This window comes from Notechis scutatus, chromosome 4 (genome assembly GCF_049901735.1).
Source record: "Notechis scutatus isolate UNSWTSFEM ecotype Mainland chromosome 4, rNotScu1.2, whole genome shotgun sequence".
Classification (NCBI taxonomy): Eukaryota; Metazoa; Chordata; class Lepidosauria; order Squamata; family Elapidae; genus Notechis; species Notechis scutatus.
The window spans coordinates 59,777,613-59,797,617 of NC_142012.1; the positions used below are offsets into that span (position 1 = coordinate 59,777,613).

The window sequence follows — 20,005 nt, forward strand, 5'->3', positions numbered from 1 at the left end:
AAAGATTTAAATTATGCCGGGATCCCATTATCAAAATATAAACTAAAACTACTAACCCAAGCTTCCTTTGAAACTGTACCATCCACAAATCATTGCATTCCAAATGTTGAAAAATCAGCCTGACTTTGAGATGATTTAAACAGGACACTTTTTACATACATGCATACTATGCAATTCCATTCTTAATTATGATGCACATAGTTACATGCAGGGGTGGGATTCTACAGGTTCGCACCTATTCGCTAGAACCAGTTGTTAACATTCTAAGCAGTTCGGAGAACCGGTTGTTAGAAGAAATTACTGGCCTAATCCTGTAAGGAAGGCAGGAAGGAAACATTCTGGTGTTGCTTACAGAAGCTGCCTCTCCATTAACCCTTATTGCATTCTTGGCAGGACTAGACTTCCTGTCTCAGGAACTTCTCTGGAGTTTTTTTCCCCCTTCTTTGCTGGTAGTTTGCTTGTGTGGAGTGACCATTGAAAAAAGTGACTTATGACCATTTTTCACACTTACGACTGTTGCAGCATCCCCACAGTCACGAGAGGCCAGGCGAGTAGATGCGTGTCTCGATGTGAGTGATGTTGAGTTGGCCACGCACAGCCAGTAACATGACCACCAAGCCATGTCTACCCAGTCACATGACCACCAAGCCAGTTAAAAAAATTGAATCCCACTCCTGGTTACGTGTAACTCAGATGATTGCATAAGTAGAAGCACACAGCTAATACTTAGCTAGCATGGACGCATTTATTTAGTTAAGATAATTTATATCCCCTTTGAAAATCACTTAGGACAACTTATCAATGAAATACTGGCATTTGACACTGATCCTATCAGAAGGTAAGTAAGGTCACCTATATTTAGAAATTTGGGATGTGAACTTCCACTAGTCCCCAGCAAAGATTAGTGACAATGTCAGTCAAAACCATAATCCTGGCCAATATGATCAAATTACTCTCAATTTCCCAAGAGTATGTATATGTAATTGGCACTATCACAAGAGTTTTGATCCACTTATAATTATGGCACCATGGAAATATGACTATTACTACCCTAGGACTACATACAAGCACAAACTCAAGGAAATGTTCTTTTTACATGGACTTTGTTTTTACGAAGAACTATCTCTGTATTGCGAAACAGGAAGTGGGAGGGTTAGCGTTAAAAACATATTGAAACATACATTTCAACATATATTCCAACAATGTACAGTGTGTAGCTTCTGCTCTAACCCTGGCATTATGTATATATGTCTGCAATAATTAATATTTACCTATGACATTCAAGGTTACAGTGACATTAGATGTTCCAAAAGCATTGGTTGCTTGGCACGTGAAAGCTCCAGAATCATTAACTCCCACTGAACGGATGCTCAGCCTTAATTTTTGTTCATATTCATAATCACGCACATTCTTGCTTTTCCTGGAAAGGCTCTGTCGGTGAGGGGGGGAAAATTAACATCTAAGATACAGTGTACATAGCATCATTCTCAAATAAATTAAAAATAGATGTAATTATAACTTCACCGTATTAATATTCATAACTTAAAACTTGAATAATAAGCCATCATGACAAACCTGTCACTGGAATCTATCCATAGAAAACATCTATATTCTTAAAGCTTGTCTTGAGGGGACAAAAATGAAATGACAAAAATGAAGAAGTACTTCTTAGGATTGTTCTTACTGTCTTTGCTCTGTTCTACATCTTGCATTTTTGGTATTTGATGGCCTCTTTGGGTAATAAACTCAGAATGAAATTTGCCCTAAGAACATTCACTATCATGAAGTGCTTTCCAAATTAAGTTTGCATCATGGCACTCATTGTAAGCTCTATGTGTGTGTGTGTCTGTATTTTAAAACTGGTTTGTGAGTTTTCATAATTGATAATAAGTGATAATATGAGAAAAAGTCCAGGAGCTCTTACAGCGTTCCTGAGGTAACACTGAAAGAATTTCAGATTCTTGGGATGCCTGAGCAAGAAATCACAGCTGTCAAACAACTGTGATTGTGTTTTTTTTTAAAGTTGACATTGGACCCCTGCTGTGGGGGTAACAAAAGAAAAATGTTCTATAGAAGGAAGGAAAGATCCTATTGAGTCAAAATATATATTTACAAACAAAGCATCTGACTTCCTAACTGCATTTAGCAAGGAATCTGAGTGTTACCAACACAGTGCTGAACATACGTAATACTACTTTTTTATTAAACACAATGCAAATTTCAACTCTGCCCAAATATTATGATAGCTGTTTATTAACACGTGCTAAAGCAAATTTAGTTTCAAACAAAGCTAAAAGGGAGCTAAAAACTTGAATGCAATATTTAAAATGATATTGGAACTGTTTCAGAACTCCAAGATGTAGGCCCTGTATGGACCATATACGTTTTATGTCTGCTTTACTTCAGAATGGATGAGTTAGGATCAGTCAATAAATAAGCACTTAAAAGACAGGAATTATGCCAGCACCAGAGGATTAATGGAGGATGGCTGGTAGCACACCAGGGACATGTTATCCAAATTGTACTTTCTTGAGACTGTATAATTTCTCCAGCATTGCAACACTGCAACAGTCTTCCTATTTACATGAGCTGCTGATTACATATTTTAATCACTGCCATTAACAGTTGTCAATTAAGACTAAAATGGCTGTACTCAGCAAGGTTGGCTGGACTCTTTGGGAAAGTTTTCCTATACAGTTATTTACATATTTTTAAGCTATATGGGTGACTTGAGTCTAATTCAATCCAGTCTTATTCATATTTAATTAATTTCTATGAAAATTAGAAATAAACTAATTTTTAAATTAAATCATTTCTATGCGCCCATATCGCTAATACAGCGATTTTGGGTAACTTATAATATAATAAATAGTTTAGAAGTGTTAAAAAAACAATTAAAATTAGAATAAAAAGTTTTTAAAAATCAACAACCAAGATGACGGACAGCCTGGGTGTGAGAGCTTTCTCTACCCTGTCAACGACCTCCAATGTAGCAGGCCAAACAGGAGAGCCAAGTTTTTAAATTTTTCCAGAAGGCCAGGAATTATGGGCACATCTCAACCCCCGATGATCGAATATTCCAGAAGGTGGAGGCCACAGAAGAAAGTTGTGGTTAAAATTTAGTAGCAAGAATGGCTGCTATTAAAAATATTCATTCGAAAGTGTGCCTTTTCATAGGTCCCATATTGGAACTGAACTCATTTTATATACAGTGTGTGTAAATCAGGTTTGATTTGAGCGGCTTAGATAATCAAATCCTTTCATTAAGAGCTATGAACACACACATATAGACACATTATGTTTCAGTCACCAACTCCCAAGGTTGTTTCAGATATCCAATAATCCAGAACAGCTTGTGTTTGTTTCTCCTGACACACTCAACTCTCACTTCTAAACAACAACTGGGCAGAATGCCCTCTATTATTTTAGTTTAATTTGACATTCAACCCTTGAAACTGACCACACCCTTGTCAGAATTTATGTTTCTGCTCTACTTTTTAGCAAGACATCTCTAATGTATACTTTCTGTAACACATACACGGTTAAACTTCCTTTCCCATGTTCATGCACTTCCCAATGACCTGGTGATGAGCAAAAAATTTGTTTTCTATACTAGACAATTTGAGAATAGTATTCTATACTATTCTCAAATTGTGCTCATTCTCATTTCTTGTACTCTTTCAATCATAATTCTATCAAATGCTATCTTAGGAACAGTTAGGAAAGTTACCCTTTCTTAGACGGCCTGAGTCATATCAGTCATGTGGTCAGCATAGAACTTAATTTTTTTCTCTTTTAATGACCCTGTAATCACTTGCATTGGGGTGGAGTTGGGACAATGAAATGGAGCTGAGCGTTTACTAGCCGGATCCACTTCCTGACACCTACATGGAGCTCACAGCAGATATTTTTTCTTTGCACCCAAAGAAATATCTGCCGCTACTTAGGATCAAACTCACAGCCTCCTGATTGTGAGGCAAGAACTCCATCTCTAGGCATGGAACTTAATATTTTTTTAAAAAAATGTTGCTGCCGTTTTTGAGTTCACTCATTATTTTTCTCAATACAGGGAAACAAAAACATTCTTCTAATCATCAGGCACAGCTGCAATCTTCACATGCATTAAGCATGTTGACAGCAAATCCACATAAACTACACACGATATTAACACTTCTCCAGTTGCATCAACTCTACCTGCAACCTTGCTATTATTCAACATTCTCACAGTATTTAGGACTAAATTTTTATTGGCTTTTTCTCTTGAATGCTAACATTTGTAGTATTTGTTACAGTTCTACTCTTTCACATCAAATATCACTGACATTACATAAAAAATTTCAACCATACTTTTTCCACCAATTCATTTGTTTCATTCAAAATCATTTTGAGTCTTTAAAAGTAAATTTCATTTAATTCCACTTATTATGCCATAGATTCCTGCTTTCAAAATAGTTACTAATTTCCAAGGGTTTTGGTTTTTTTTTTTTTGCATTTTCTCTGTCTCTTTTAGTCTTGATTATTCCTTGCTTTCTTGGATTACATTATTTGTATACCTTTGAGATCTTATACCCATTATATTTTCTGCTCATCATTTATTGCAGCAATTGTTTTCTAATATGCATCTTTTTCTCATCCATATCCTCTTTCATTTCCTCATTGTATCAAAACTTTTTCCAATTTCTTACTTCCCATTGCCTTTTCTTTGTGCAGATGTTCTACTTTCACTTCTATTCAAGATTTGTCAATGTTATCATTCCAACAATGATGCCGCCCATGAATATTACTTTATCACAGCTAATATATCCATTGCTTTCCATGAATATTACTTTATCACAGCTAATAATGTATATCTCAGACATTTTCTTACTTTTATTTTTCAGAAAGACTATTCTTTCAAGTATATTGCTACAGATTAGGTATAATAAACTCACCGCATTGCCTTGAAAAATCCAATCAGTTTGCAGAAAACTATCTATATCCCTGATTGTACATGTAACTTCAAATTCTTCACCTTCTTTGAGAAGCTGGTTTGTTTTGGACAAGGTGATGGATGGTAAGGATTTGTGAACTAAAAAACAATCCAGATGCACATTGTTGTCATTATATGCAAAACTTTCAGAAAAGGGGGTTTGGAATTGACAGTTCTTAATCTTCCAATAAAGTCTCAGATTTGCTAAATGTATTTTAAACACCAGGACATATCACAGTTGTACTTTTTATCCAACTAAAAATGTAAAAACATTTATAGGCGCTATGTAACAAATACAGATTTGCAAAAAGTCTAAAGGTCAGTTAGGAAACTCGTCTAATACCATTTCGTACGGTTATGATTCACAATCTTGAATCCATTGATGGGATCTGAGGCTATCTATTAGCTTGAGATATTTTCCTAATTATCTTACCTTTATATACAGTCAGTCCTTAACTTAGGACCCTAATTGAGCCCAAAATTTCTGTTGCTAAGCTAGACATTTGTTAACTGATTGTCAGGTTTCCAAGTGATTAAATCAATTTAAAAAGAAAAGAGCAAAGTCCATCTTCCAAAACAATTTCCTTTATTTGGGAAAGCATCAAATTGGCAAAGTCTGTTGTAATTCCGGATCTGACACAACCCAGAATTAATATTGGAAATTAGAAACAGCCCCCAAAAGTCACATTCCCCAATGGAAGTGAATCAATGTTGCCTGGTCTCATCAATCTCCACCTCCAGGTCTCAGCAGGGTCAGCTTTTGTTTCCACGGGAAAGGAGAACCACCTAGCCTAAACAACTCTCTGTATCTGCACTCCTCCCACCTTAGGAATGTGGCAACCCTTCCCCCCATAACCAGCAGAGAAAGAAAGAAAAGGAATATATAATAAAGCTAAATAAAATGGCTACGCGTATGTCAATTTCGGGCTTGACACTGTTCCCCCCCCCCCCAATTTGTGACCTTTCTTGCCACAGTTGTTAAGTGAATCAATACAGATGTTAATTAGTAACAGTGAACTTGGCTTCCCCACTGACTTTGCTTGTCAGGTCGCAAAAGGGGATCACATTAACCTTGGAACACTGCAACTGTCATAAATAGGATTCAGTTGCCAAGTGTCTGAAGTTTGATCACATGACCATGGGGGCACTGCAAAGGTTGTGTGAAAACTTGTCATAGCTCACCTTTTTCAGTGCTCTTATTACCTCGAGTAATCACTAAACAAATTGTTAAGTCGAAGATTATCTATAAACTAGATACACTCTTTGCCAAACTGTACAAAAAAGAGATTGTACACAATGGTAAGACTGTAAGATATCTGAATTCAGCCGAAATGCATTTTTACCTGGTCTCACTACAAGTGTTATATCTTTTGAGCTTTTCTCAACTCCATCTTGTTGCGCCACACAACGGTAACAACCTAGAAATGATCTCTGTACATGTTTTATGGTGATCCCCTTCTGAGGATCAGGAACCAATGTCATATTTTCAGGCAGAGGTTTGGGACGACATCTTTTCAAGGTGAAATTGGAAACATCTGGATCTGTCACTGGGCAGATGATAAGAGCATCGCTGTCCTCCCTTCCAAAGATTGTGGGTCTATGAAAGAACAGAACCGCTGGATCTGTAATAAAAATTAAAAAGAAAAGACATTAAAACAGGGGAATTCCTACAAAGGTATAATGAGCCCAGTGGTGGGATTCAAAATTTGTTACTACCAGTTCTGTGGGTGTGGCTAGGTGGGCATGGCAGGGGAAGGATATTGTAAAATCCCCATTCCCTCCCTACTCCTGGGGGAAGGTTACTGCAAAATCCCCTTCCCTCCTCACCCCATTAACCTGCTTTCCAGCTCCGTTCTCCTGTGCAGGAAGACCCAGTCGATCAGCTGGGACTCGGGAGGCAGAGAATAGATGGGGGCAGGGACAGTCTCAGGTGGTATTTGCCGGTTCTCCAAACTGCTCAAAATTTCCACTACTGGTTCTCCAGAACTGGTCAGAACCTGCTGAATACCCCCCTCTGAATGAGCCGTGTTTAAATTCCTATGATATCTTGGCTAACATCTAGCTTGGATCCCAAATTGTAGTACACTTTCATGTTTTTTTTTCATCATGCAGTGACAGTTGCATTAGAAGCAATGTTTTATATGCACATATTTAATGTTTCCTCCATATGGAGCATCCAAGAAATGTCAGGATTTTCTGGAAATACTTCATTGACTCTGGTCTTGCTAAAAAGCTCTCCCAACTGGAAATAATTCCAAGGAAGAGATAACTAAGTTTACCTTTGGCAGATGAGGAAAAACTAGGAATTTCTTCAGTATTTTAACAAAGATAGCTGTTCAAATTTAAAAGAGTATGGCTAATGTTGCTCCATTCAACTATCCACTCCTTTCATCCGGCAAGTCTTGCATCTTTCTCTTAGGCAGGCAGCCTGGACATTCTTGGAGTTGAATCCCAAGAATGTGTGAAATTGTCACAAGAGTGATTTCTTACTAAATTGCTTCCATGGGCAGATTTCATTTCTAGAATCCATCAGAATTTTCCTGGTCTTAGTCTTCATATGTCTTAGTCTCCATAGTCCTGGAGATTAAGACATTTGAAGAACAGTTGCAGGAATTGGGTTTGGCTAATCTAGAGAAAAGGAGGAATAAAACAATTACTACCAACAATTGCTACCAACCTGCCTTCCATTGAGGACCTGTATACTGCACGAGTCAAAAAGAGGGCTGTGAAAATATCTACAGACCCCTCACATCCTGGACATAAACTGTTTCAACTCCTACCCTCAAAACGACACTATAGAGCACTGCACACCAGAACAACTACACACAAGGATAGTTTCCCTCCGAATTCCATCACTCTGCTAAACAAATAATTCCCTCAACACTGTCCAACTATTTACAAAGTCTGCACTACTGTTACTATTAATCTTCTCATCAGTCCTGATCACCCATCGCCTCCCACTTGTGACTGTATGACTGTAACTTTGTTGCTTGTATCCTTACAATTTATATTGTTTCCTAGTATGATTTGATTGCTTATTGTACCCTATGACTATTATTATTAAGTGTTGTACCTGATGATTCTTGACTCTTGATGAATGTATCTTTTCTTTTATGTATACTGAGAGCATTTGCACCAAGACAAATTCCTTGTGTGTTCAATCACACTTGGCCAATAAAAGAATTCTAGGGGATGACATGATGACAGTATTCCAATATTTGAGGGGCTGCCACAAAGAAGAAAGGGGGGGGTGTCAACTTATTTTCCAAAGCAGCAGAAGGCAAGACAAGAAACAATGGATGGAAACTAACCAAGGAGAGGAGGGAGCTGGGATTAAGAAGAAACTTATTGACAGTGAGAACAATTAACCAGTGGAATGGCTTTGCCTTCAGAGGTTGTGAGGGCTTCATCACTGGAGGTTTTTAAGGAGACTATCTGAAATGGTATAGGGCCTCCTGCTTGAGGAGGGTAGGACTAGAAGACCTCCAAGGTCCCTTCCAGCTCTATTCTGATTGTCTGGTTTGTTTTTATAAGCAGGCTGCCGCAGCTGCCAAAAAGGCCATCACAGGCTGCATCAACAAAGGGATAAGATCAAAATCACAAGAAGTGATAGTGCCGTTCTAGGCTACGCTAGTGAAGCCACACTTGGAGTATTGTGTCCAATTCTAGTTGCCAGAATACAAAAAAAAAAGAGGCCGAGACCCTAGAATGAGTGCAGACAGCAGCAATGATAAGGGCTCTGGAGGCTTAAACTGTTATGGGGAACAATTGAGAGGACTAGGTAGAGTTATGCCAAGCCCAACAAGAGGGGTGATATGATAGCTGGCTTATAGAACGTGAGGGGCTGTCACAAAGAAGAAGATTGACTTATTCTCCAAAGTATCTGAGGGAAGGGCAAGAAGCAATGGATGGAATCTTGTTTAAAAGAAAGATCCAGCCTCGAAATAAGGAGAACTTTTCTGACAGTGAGAAAAATACATCACTGGAACAGCTTGCCTTGTGGGAGCTCCATTACTGGAGATTTTCATGAAAACACTAGCTCCATACCCATGCTTCACTATGAAACTATGTGATCGGGCTTAGTTTTTGGGGAGGGAAATTAGGGAGGGAAATTGTACAAATTGTGCATCCATTGGTATTCATCTGGCTAGTCCTGTCAGTGTGTGAGAGTTGAGGGCTGTTTGGAAACTGAAACATGGAAAGTGAAGCAGTATTTGCTGTGTGAGCAAGGAAGAGACAAGGAAGAGATAGCAAGGAGCCTGGGTGTGGCTCAGCTCAACTGTTCTGTACTAAAGCTGCTTGGTGCTGTGAAACTAAAACTGAAACACCTCTGCTCTAAAACTGAAACTGAAACTCCTTGGAACAGATTACTTTTCAGGTGGGGAGAGGGAGTAGAACTCCTTAGCATCAGAGTGTAATGATGATGATGATGACGACGACAACAACAACAATAATAATGGATGGTTATGATGGTCATTTCAAAAAATCCTTTCTTAGTGAGCACCTAGAAGCCAAGAGGAAGAGAAGATACATGCCGAATTTCAAGTTTGTAGGCGTTACGGTTCTGGAGATTTTGTGATGATGCGTGAGTGGTATTTTGTTTATATATATATATATATAGATTGGACATTGGTGACGGTATAAGGTTTCCTGACTTGGGCAGACTAGGTCCAAGGTCCCTTCCAGCCCCAGTATTGTATGATTCTATTGTGGGGTCAAGGAGAACAATTTAAGGTGGAACATATTTGGGATTCCCTACACAGAAGAGAATTTGGGGGACAGGGAGCAAGTCAATTGATAATGAGGTATTTGAGAATTGATGTGTCCTCCCCACTTCCCATTGCACTCAACAAGATTTTTTTTTAATCTTGGACACATCTATTTCCATTCTGTAAGACATTTCTGTTCTGGACAAAGGGAGAAAGGGGGCAGGGACTTGCGTTGGTGATCATGTTGAAGAAAAATGGACAGTTGTACAAAAAAAAAATGAGTTTGTACCAAACTGGGGCCAAAACAAAATATTCTACCGTGTTTCTCCAACAATACGGCCTCCACCAATAGGAAGCCCCAGCATGATTTATTGGCATATAATCAAATTAAGCCCCTCCCCAAATTAAGGCCCATATTAAACATGCGAAATGGGGGGAATGGCGGGGGCTTGCCGTTAGGAAGTACTTTGTTGCATGCCCGGATATGGTGCTGCCTGCGTTGGTGGAGCACTTCATATCAGGAGACCTTCCGCCACCGTTAATTTCCTTCTCCCTTGCTGCCGTAGGTTACAGCAACGCCGCGGCATTTGGCGCAGCCACGTGCAGCCAGTCAGGCTCCTCCTGCAACCGGAGCCCTGAGGAGATTGGCTTCAGGCGCTCCTGTGGCCGCCTTCCCTTGCCTTCGATGGTAAGTGAATTATTTTAAAAACCTCCGCTCATCCTATCAGGGCCGTGCGAGCTGAGCAGAGCCGGAAAGCAAGCCGCGGGTGTTTCCTGGTTCTGCCCAGCCCGTATGGCTCTGCTGCCCTGGCGGGATGAGCGGAGGTTTTTAAAATAATTCACTTTACCTTCTAAGGCAAAGGGAAGGCGGCCACAGGAGCGCCTGAAGCCAAGTATACCAACAACAAAAGGCAAATCCTCAAGGTGGGCTGGAGGGAGGTGGCTACGTGCCCCCGGGCTGCTTCAATGCAAGGTCTGACTTGCAGCATCCTGCCGTTGCCGCCGCGTCCTCCCTCTCCGACTGCGAAACTCGTGTGCTTCGCCAAACGCTCCAAGCGAGGCGAGCTCTTTCATACATAGAGAGAGAGGGAAAGACGCCGGCGTGCTCCGAGAGGCTGGCTCTTTTCTCTAGCCGAGGCTGACAGGAAGTGCCTCCAGGGCCGTGGCAGGCAAGCCGCGGGTGTTTCCTGGTTCTGCCCAGCGCGCGGCTCTGCCACGGCCCTGGCGGGATGAGCGGAGGGCCCGGCGGGAGGCACTCATTGCCTTGGTGACATTTCGGTGCCTCCGCCGCCTCCTCGCCCATCGCAGGTGGCGGTGGCGGTGGCAAGCGGCGGCGCTCGCTGAGGGAAAAGAAGACAGCGCAGCCACCTTGCTTGCTTTCCCACCTGCCCGCCCCAGATGGCCTCAGGAGCGGCGGCAGTGGCAGCAGGCGCGCACACTCCTGCCGGCGAAGGGAGGAGAGGCGAGAAAGAGAAGGGAGTGCGGCAGCAGCGGCTGTCACAGTATCGTCTCATAGCGGGGCAAGGCTGGCAAGCTGAGGTGGCACACCAGAGAGCGTCACTGCCGACCCGTCGTGAGGATAAAGGAGCGGGATAGAGATTCAGTCAGAATCGGCTAGAGAAAAGAGCCAGCCTCTCGGAGCACGCCGGCGTCTTTCCCTCTCTCTCTATGTATGAAAGAGCTCGCCTCGCTCGGAGCGTTTGGCGAAGCACACGAGTTTCGCAGTCGGAGAGGGAGGACGGCGGCACGGCAGGATGCTGCAAGTCAGGACCTTGCATTGAAGCAGCCCGGGGGCACGTAGCCACCTCCCTCCAGCCCACCTTGAGGATTTGCCTTTGTTGTTGGTATACTTAGCTTCAGGCGCTCCTGTGGCCGCCTTCCCTTTGCTTCGAAGGTAAAGTGAATTATTTAAAAACCTCCGCTCATCCCGCCAGGGCCGCGGCAGAGCCGTACGGGCTGGGCAGAACCAGGAAACACCCCGGCTTGCTTTCCCGGCTCTGCTCAGCTCGCACGGCCCTGATAGGATGAGCGGAGGTTTTTAAAATAATTCACTTTACCATCGAAGGCAAAGGGAAGGCGCCACAGGAGCGCCTGAAGCCAAATGTCTCCTCAGGGCTCCGGTTGCAGGGAGGAGCCCTGACTGGCTGCACGTGGCTGCGCCAAACGCCGCAGCGTTGCTGTAACGCACGGCAGCAAGGGAGAAGGGAAATTAACGGTGGCGAAGGTCTCCCAACATCCAAGCTGTCGCCGCCGCCCACCCGAGGATGCAAGGGGGAAATTAAGTCACCCCAAAAGACGTCCTAGCCGGTTTTTTGGGGTCAAAAAATAAGGCCTGGCCTTATTATGTGAGAAACACGGTAGTTGGAGTGATCATGGAGGGAAATGGCAATAAAACAAGGAAAAAATAGCTCAAGGTGAACTAAATCATTGTTTAATGATAATTGCTATCTTATCAGCTTTACCGCTCACAGTTTGAACCATCTGGCACTGTCTTTCTAGCATCTTCACTGCAAAGCAAAGCATAGAATGTTCTGATTTATCACAAAGCACCATTTCAAGCATTCTCCAATTTCAAAGAAGTAATAGTCTATCAGGTGCTGCCTGGAGGTTAGATGTGATTCTCTTTTGGCACTTTGAAATGCCAGAGTTTTTATACACTATGCAAATGTGAACCCCACTTGTTCCAGCAATTGCTAATTGGACATGCATTTGGCATGTTTATTACAGCAAGGGTTTTTACATAGACAATATGTAGGCAATTCAAATCTTTGCACACATATTTAACCAGTTGCACAATCCTTAACTAGTTTTTAATCCCAGTTAAAATCCTTTCTTTTCTACTTGGAAAATTAGTAAGAAAGAAAAATAACATGGTTGGTTTTTTTCCTTATTCTGTCACCAATATAGAATAAGTGTAATGTAAGAATGTAGTGTTTGGGAGAAAATCTACAAAATATTTAAGGGCATTTCCCCTAATTTCCATAATTGCACACTCATTGGAAGTTGCCCTGTAGTGGAGGCCTTAAATGGAGAAGATCAAGAAGTTGATAAGATCTTTTGGAAGAAGCCTCGGAACATCTTCTCCAACCCAATGCCTGCTTGTATAGGTAGTTAACAACACAAATACCAATGAGCATGTTGGCTGAGAATTATGGGAATTGTAGGTGAGGATACTCCAATTCTACCTCTGTGATAATGTTCTAGTTCTCTGACTTCAATGATAGACTGTTGTTGCTGATTCATATTCTGCCCAGGACTAGATAATTTTATGGCTTTGTCTGATTCTAAAATATTTTGTTCTTAATACAGTGTTACTGATTGGAAAGTTTTGTTACAGGGGCTCATGTGTGTATTTATTTATTTATTTAGAAATTTTATATTGCAGCTTACTTGAGGTGGCTTACAAGGATATACAAATAGCGTATAAAAGAAATAAGAAGAATAAAAAGAAAAATAATAAAATAACCAGCCACCCTGAAGACTACACACATTCATACTAGACATTTAATGGGCTCCATCCCACTAGACGTTCCCCAGGCCCGCTGACAGAACCACGTCTTCAGGGCCTTCCAAAAGAGCTTCAGAGTGGGAGCCAGTTTAATCTCCGGGGGGGATGATGTTCAAGAGAGAGGGAGCCACCAAGGAGAAGGCCCTTCTTCTGGGTCCCGTCAGATGTATCTCCCTAGGAGAAGGAACTTGCAACATTCCTTGCCTCCCTGCTCTAGTGGATTAGGTAGCTGTGACTGGCAAAAGACGGTCCCTCGGATAACCAGATAGCCATACATCATGTTCTGACCAAGGCTTCCCGAGACCGTAATTAAACACACGCTTAGTTCAAACAACTCATTTTATTTCAATACTGGGAATTATGTTCATTCCCAGCCCGTAATGAGTCTCAAACAGTCCCTCGAGATAAGCACCCACCTTTCTCTCCTTTGAATTGCTGCCAACAACTAAAGTGCCAAATGAACTATAAAAAAAACCAACCGAAGTACAAAGTCCACACAGAGCTTCAAGGATTCATCCGAACAGAACGAATGACTTTGCTTCCTACAAAGGTTTCTTCACCTTTGCCTGTCCTTTATACCTTATGAGAGGGGCCATCATTTCCAAGCCTTACTCCCGAGTTGTCCCTTTTGTCTCAGCTGCTCTTGCCTTCTAGCAGTTCTGTGCACACACGCCCTGGGAACAGACTCCCCTGGGTCCTCGGCCTCACTGCTGCCAGACTCCGGAGGCTCTGGAGTCAGCACCCCACTCCCAGATGGTTCTGGCCCCATCCCTGCATCGCACACAGGACCCTTGTCCGAGTTCTCTCCAGACTCCCGGACTGGTCCCTGTTCCTCCCCACTGTCTGATTCCGCTGCCATCTGCACAGGCTGCCGGCGAACCACAACACATACATACGCTATGCAGATATGCCAGCATGGAGGGGAGAATGATACAAACAGCACTGAAATGTTGTGGTGCAAATCTCACCCCTTTTGTACCTATGCCCCAATGTCTCCATCAACCTCCAAAGGGTGCTGCTTATAATACGATGCTGCCATGCTAGCAGCTATCATCATTCTAATAAAACAGAAGCACTCAGTAGAATACTAGAGAGCACTGTCTTATAAATAAGTCAGATCCCTAGTCTTAAGTCTGTCAGTGTAATGATGAAAGGTCCCATGCAAATCTTTCAGTCACAATCAATTTTAAACTCTGTTCAGACATTAGACAAGGGATTAAAAGCCACCTGGGACAAGTGAAAATGAACCCTGTCCTACAAACGTTGAGCTGGTGATCTTTGATCATCAAAAGCATCCTTCCTTTCAGCAGTGATGTCCGTCACACAAGAGACCCCCCATCGTCAATTCCTTTGCACACACAGTGTTACACACAAAGGCTTCCCTGGGTCAGCTACTGAAGTTGAAAGGAAAGATGGCTTAGAAGGTGAGACCTCGTCTGTGTGAGTTTCCAAGGATTAGGCTTATCACTGCGGTCCAAATCATGGCATTAACTCTATCGAATGCCTCGGTTTTCTCTTTTCCTTGCGGTCTGATGAGGGCTCTCCTTTCTCAAACCAGAGATCTGTTTGCTTTTAGCAAAATGGAAAGAACTGAATGACGACTTGTCCAGGTTCTGGGGAGAATTCCTACTAAAAAAATAAATCTATTAACGATTATGATCTCAGCTTTTGGATTTCAAGAGAAATAAAGGTTTTAAGTAGAGAATGGCTTTCGTTGCTGCTCATGCTACGCAAGATTAAAGCTGGATCTTTTCTCTACCAGAAATCAATGCTTTTAATTTCTGCGGGGACAGTATCACAGATGAAATGGTGTCGTTCTGATACACACTCATAATCACAACAATTAATTATTTTGCTCCTATTTTTCATATCATCCTAACCCGTCTGGTAAGTGGTGGAAAATAAGGGAAACATTTCCAACAAGGTTCAATTTCCTCCTGTTTGTTTAGACGTTGGTTACAAATGGACCTTACACAATAAAATTCACCTTTCAGTTGATTGCTATGAATAGATTTTTTTTTCCATTTCAAAGATGTTTAATCCCTTCTTAATTGAGCAGAACATTAATAGATCTTAATTGGTAACAAAGTTGTATTCTATTTGCCAAACCGCTCTCTTCTCAACCCATATCCTCAGCTTTTCAATAAAGTGCTAAGATATCTTTCTTATTTGCCTGATGGTTTATTTGCCAGGAGATGGTACATATACGTATGTTTGCTGCTCCTTTATTTTTTTTTTCCATTTAATTTCCACAGTATCTTGATGGGATTTGTGGAAAAGCAGTGTAGAAATGTTAATAAATAAAAAATGTATAATGTAAAATGGTAACAAAATTTTTATACTCCTACATTTGTTTGATGGTAAAGTCTATATGCTCAGCATCACAGAAAAAGGTTTTTCCTAGGTTTTAAATTATTCAGCAAGCTGAATGCTATATCCAAGTATCGCTAAAGGGCAGTTTCCAATGGTGGTTTTAAAAAAAGACAGCATCAGAAAATATGGTTTTTCAAGCAAAATATCATCAGGTTCCCATACTTAGACCCTTCTAAATGATGTATTTAATTATGGGGGAGTGGAATCACTAATTGAAGTCTCCTAATAGTTGTTCCAGATTATTTCATATCAGCAAAACAACTTTTTTTCAGGGCAATCCATCCATTCATTCAAATGCCAATTACTGGCTGTTGAAGAAATGTAAAGCTGTATACATGTGTGGACCAGTCCTTAAAATATTATGGATGTTTGATTATGGATGATGATTATGGATGTTCTGGCAAAACACAGAACTTACTTTTGTGGATGCTTCCAAAAATCTCTTTAGAACTATAAAAGCCCACAGAACAGCTGCCCACTGCCCCAGAGGACTCATCAGAAACCCATAATCCAGATCTTCTCATCTTTTATTTCATTCTAGTCTCAAAAGCCTTTGGCTTCACTGGGGCATTGTTCGAATCTGCCTGTACAGACAGGCACGGTCTGAATATCAACAAGACGACAGGTTCTTTTTGGAGTTGCACTGCTCAAGGCAAATTTTGAATAAAAACCTATGGACTTAATTCTTGGTGGGTGCTGTATCTGGTTTTTCACGTGTATGACAACAAATGGAAGCCATGTAGTAGCAAAGGGAAGGCGTGCGACAGTGGGCACCTGTGGTACTTTACTATGGCTTCCCCTTACCTTGTGGAACACCCTCCTACTCTGGTAATCCAAACCCTTTCAGCCTCCCAGGAGGCCATCAAAATCTGTTTTTTTACCCAGGGACTGGAACAGAGTGAGGAAGTTTGGGCTTGGTTGTTGAGGCTCCCAAGGGGTGAAGTTTTTGGTTGTGTGTTATAGATTTGTGGTTTGTGGTTTTTATAGTACGGGAGTTTATTATTGTGGGCTGCCAAGACTTGGGTTTTAAAATAGACAGCCATACAAATATTAGAAAGGAAGGAAGGAAGGAAGGAAGGAAGGAAGGAAGGAAGGAAGGAAGGAAGGAAGGAAAAGAAAGAAGAAGAAAGAAAGAAAGAAAGAAAGAAAGAAAGAAAGAAAGAAAGAAAGAAAGAAAGAAAGAAAGAATGAAGAAAGAAAGAAAGAAAGAAAGAAAGAAAGAAAGAAAGAAAGAAAGAAAGAAAGAAAGAAAGAAAGAAAGATCCCAGGATTCAATCCTAAAATTTAACTTGGGTCAAATAACATCTTTCAGTGTTGATGTCAAAAAAAGGTTAGGGAGAAATTGTGGAGACATAGCTGCCCGTTGAAAGGAGTAGAGAAATCAAGTACTGATCCATTATCTAAATATTCCCAAAAAATTTAAAAAGTAGATATTTCTTCACTAATACTATGAGAAAAACTAGACCCGTTAATCCCAGATGGCACAGCATATCCAGCCTTATTTTATACAGCTACCAGATCAGAAATGAATAATGTGCCCTAATCAAAAGGAATGCCATAGCAGAGTTCTCTGGACTCAAAATGGAAGACAAAGATGCCCTGCCCATGTCTAATTCGAGTAACTACAGGGCCAATTACGCTCATCCATTTTTTTTACTAAATCAAGAATAGAACAGAAAGTCACCCAGCTAATGCCTGACCAGTTATGCTTTTATTTTCCTGGCTAGTCTAGATAAACCACTGAATGCCAGTCAAGCGTATCTTATGCCCTCATTTCTTTATCATCTATCGGGCATGTCAAAAGCTGTAAGACAATCAACCCTTGCCATTTTGGGTAGAACACAGAATCTGGAGCAGTGGCCATGTTGATTTGAAGGAGGATAGGTAGAATATAATTAACCTGCGCATGTGTTGTGGCCCACCAGCGGCCAGCAGAGCTGGTGGCAGACTCATACAGTGAGGAGGTTGGGGAGGAACATGGGCCAGTCCGGGAGTCTGGGGAAGGCTCTGATGAGGGCTCTGCATCGGAGGCAGAGATGGGGCCAGGGCCATCCGACAGTTATCAGCTGCCTTCAGAGACGGAGATCAATGGGGCAGAAGAACAGCTGGAGCCTGTTCCTGATGTGCACATGCGCAGAGCTGCCAGGAGAAGGGAACAGTTAAGGAACAAGGGTTGACTCGAGACTAAAGGCTCAGGTGGGCAGTGAATGGCCCCTCCTATAGGGAATAAAGAGGAGCAAAAGGGGAGTGGTGTTTTCAGGAGACAATTAGTTCAATTCATTAGGGTGAAGATCTGTTCCCGACTTCTTGCCAGGTAATTGCTGCTACAGCATGGCATTTGGAAGATATTGACCTGGCAACTCTCCAAGCCTGATAAAGGTCTGTAGTTGTGAAATCTCATGAAAGACTGTTTGCTGGAGAGGAATTCACTTTAACCTAAATAAAAGGGGCTTTATCGGGATGAGGAGTCTGCTTCGTGATCTTGGAAAGCCTAGGTCAGAACAGCTGGTGGCAAAGTCTTCTGCAGGCTTATTCTGAAGTCCTACTGGATTCAATCAGGCTTACACCTTAATAAATGTGTTTAGGTTTGCTTTCCAGAAGTGCTCTTTGATTATGGTTTTTGAAGCCCAAGTTATAAACGAAGACATATGTTTTCCTGCCACTAATTTCCCTTGCAGGGATGTGCCCTGGAAAAAAATAGGACTCCTTATTTCAGAATAAATGAGATCTTGCTCATGTTCTTCTTACATAATGCATCAGTCCATTTTGTTATTAATTGAGATACTACTACTACAGACTTGGTAGGGTAGATAGGTTCCACGTCCCTCCTCCGAAATAATGTTATTCCAGTAGATGTCCTTTCTATATCAGGAGACCTGTCCTAATTTGGATGACCCTGACTCTGTTGGCATTTTGGAACACCTTAAACATCCAGCTCTTCCATGCAGGCTTTACAATCAGGATATCAGGGCAATACGGTTTGATTACACATTTTGATTGAGGAGTTCAGCATTTTGACTGGAATGTTTTATTTTCAGTTGTCTGCAGGGCTGGTTTTGTTTTTATAGCTTCGTTAGGTGCCTGGGGTCCTTTGATTAAGATGAGTGGCTATATAAATTTATGCAATCAATCATCGCCAGTGTCTTTTGTATAGTTGTCTGCCAGAGATGAATCAGTGAGGACACAAATTGTTTATACCTGTGTCACTTTACACTGTGCAAAATGATAAAATACACGGCTTGTATGATGCTATCGAGCTGCTCTCGTGTCTGTTTTGACATCATCATGGCTTGCAAGGTGTTTCATCTGTGGTATGAACTTGCCTGAAGGATAGTAATCTTTCTTCTAAGAATCTTTGAAATTTAAAAACAAAGCTGACTTGTGAGGCAGACGGAAAGTCTTATCTGAGGTGGCAGATTCAGATTTGCAAACTGACTCATCCTTTTACATCCCCGGGCCCTCTCTTAGTGTAAAGTGGCAGTTTCAAAAAGAGATATTTTCAGTTAGGGCTAGGGTGTGTGTGTGTGTGGGGGGGGAATAATTAATTCACTTTTCTCATGATCCTGAATGGAGCCAGGAGAACTCTTGGCTACTAGAACACATAAACATATAAAGAACGGTTGCTGGAATTGGGTATGTCTAGTTTAATGAAAAGAAGGACTAGGGGTGACATGATAGCAGTGTTCCAATATCTCAGGGGCTGCCACAAAGAAGAGGGAGTCAAGCTATTCTCTAAAGCACCAGAATTGTATTTGCACAAAATTGGAAAAATGAGAAAATTCTGACAGAAGAGGAAATAATTAAGAAAATAATGGAATGTGCAGAAATGAGTAGATTGACAATGGCAATTAGAGAACAGGAAGAAAAAGATTATTATAAAATTTGGAATTTATTCTATGAATGGCTAGATAGTAGAGTTAGAAATTGAAATATGTAATAATAGTATAATATATCATAATCGATTGAGTTAGACTGTATAAGAAAATGAATATAATTTAAGTAAAAATGAAACATATTTTTGAATATATGTTAATAATACAATAATTGATAAATGTGATATAAAATATTGATTAGAATGGTTATAAACATAAACAAGTAAGAAATGTATGATAATATTACTATGTGCACAAGATATATGTACCCAACTGACACACTGTAGAACAGAAAATGGTTTTATTTGTTTGTCTTTGTTTTTGTTATAAAATAAAAAACTTTTTTTTAAAAAAAAGCTATTCTCCAAAGCACCTGAGGGCAGAACAGGAAGCAATGGATGGATGAAAAGCTAGCTCACCTAAGCGCCGCCATCCAAGAAGCACTTTTTCATCAAAAGATGGAGCAAACCACCGTAGGAGACGGTGGTGGGGACCCTGCTCCAAAGCACCTGAGGGCAGAGGAAGCAATGGATGGAAGCTAGTCCAAGAGAGAAGCAACCAGAATTAAGGAGAA

At 41.1% G+C, this 20,005-nt stretch overlaps 1 protein-coding gene across 1 annotated transcript in view; it reads right to left on the reverse strand.

Annotated features, from left to right (window-relative positions):
• KIT (KIT proto-oncogene, receptor tyrosine kinase) overlaps nucleotides 1-20,005 on the reverse strand; it is a 117,084-nt gene that overhangs the window by 52,744 nt on the left and 44,335 nt on the right. Inside the window, exons 3-5 of the mRNA XM_026683893.2 lie at nucleotides 6,313-6,591; nucleotides 4,932-5,068; nucleotides 1,272-1,431 (exon numbers count right to left, since the gene is read on the reverse strand). Of these exons, the coding sequence (XP_026539678.1) occupies nucleotides 1,272-1,431; nucleotides 4,932-5,068; nucleotides 6,313-6,591 (576 nt within the window). The remainder of the gene's footprint in view (nucleotides 1-1,271; nucleotides 1,432-4,931; nucleotides 5,069-6,312; nucleotides 6,592-20,005) is intronic.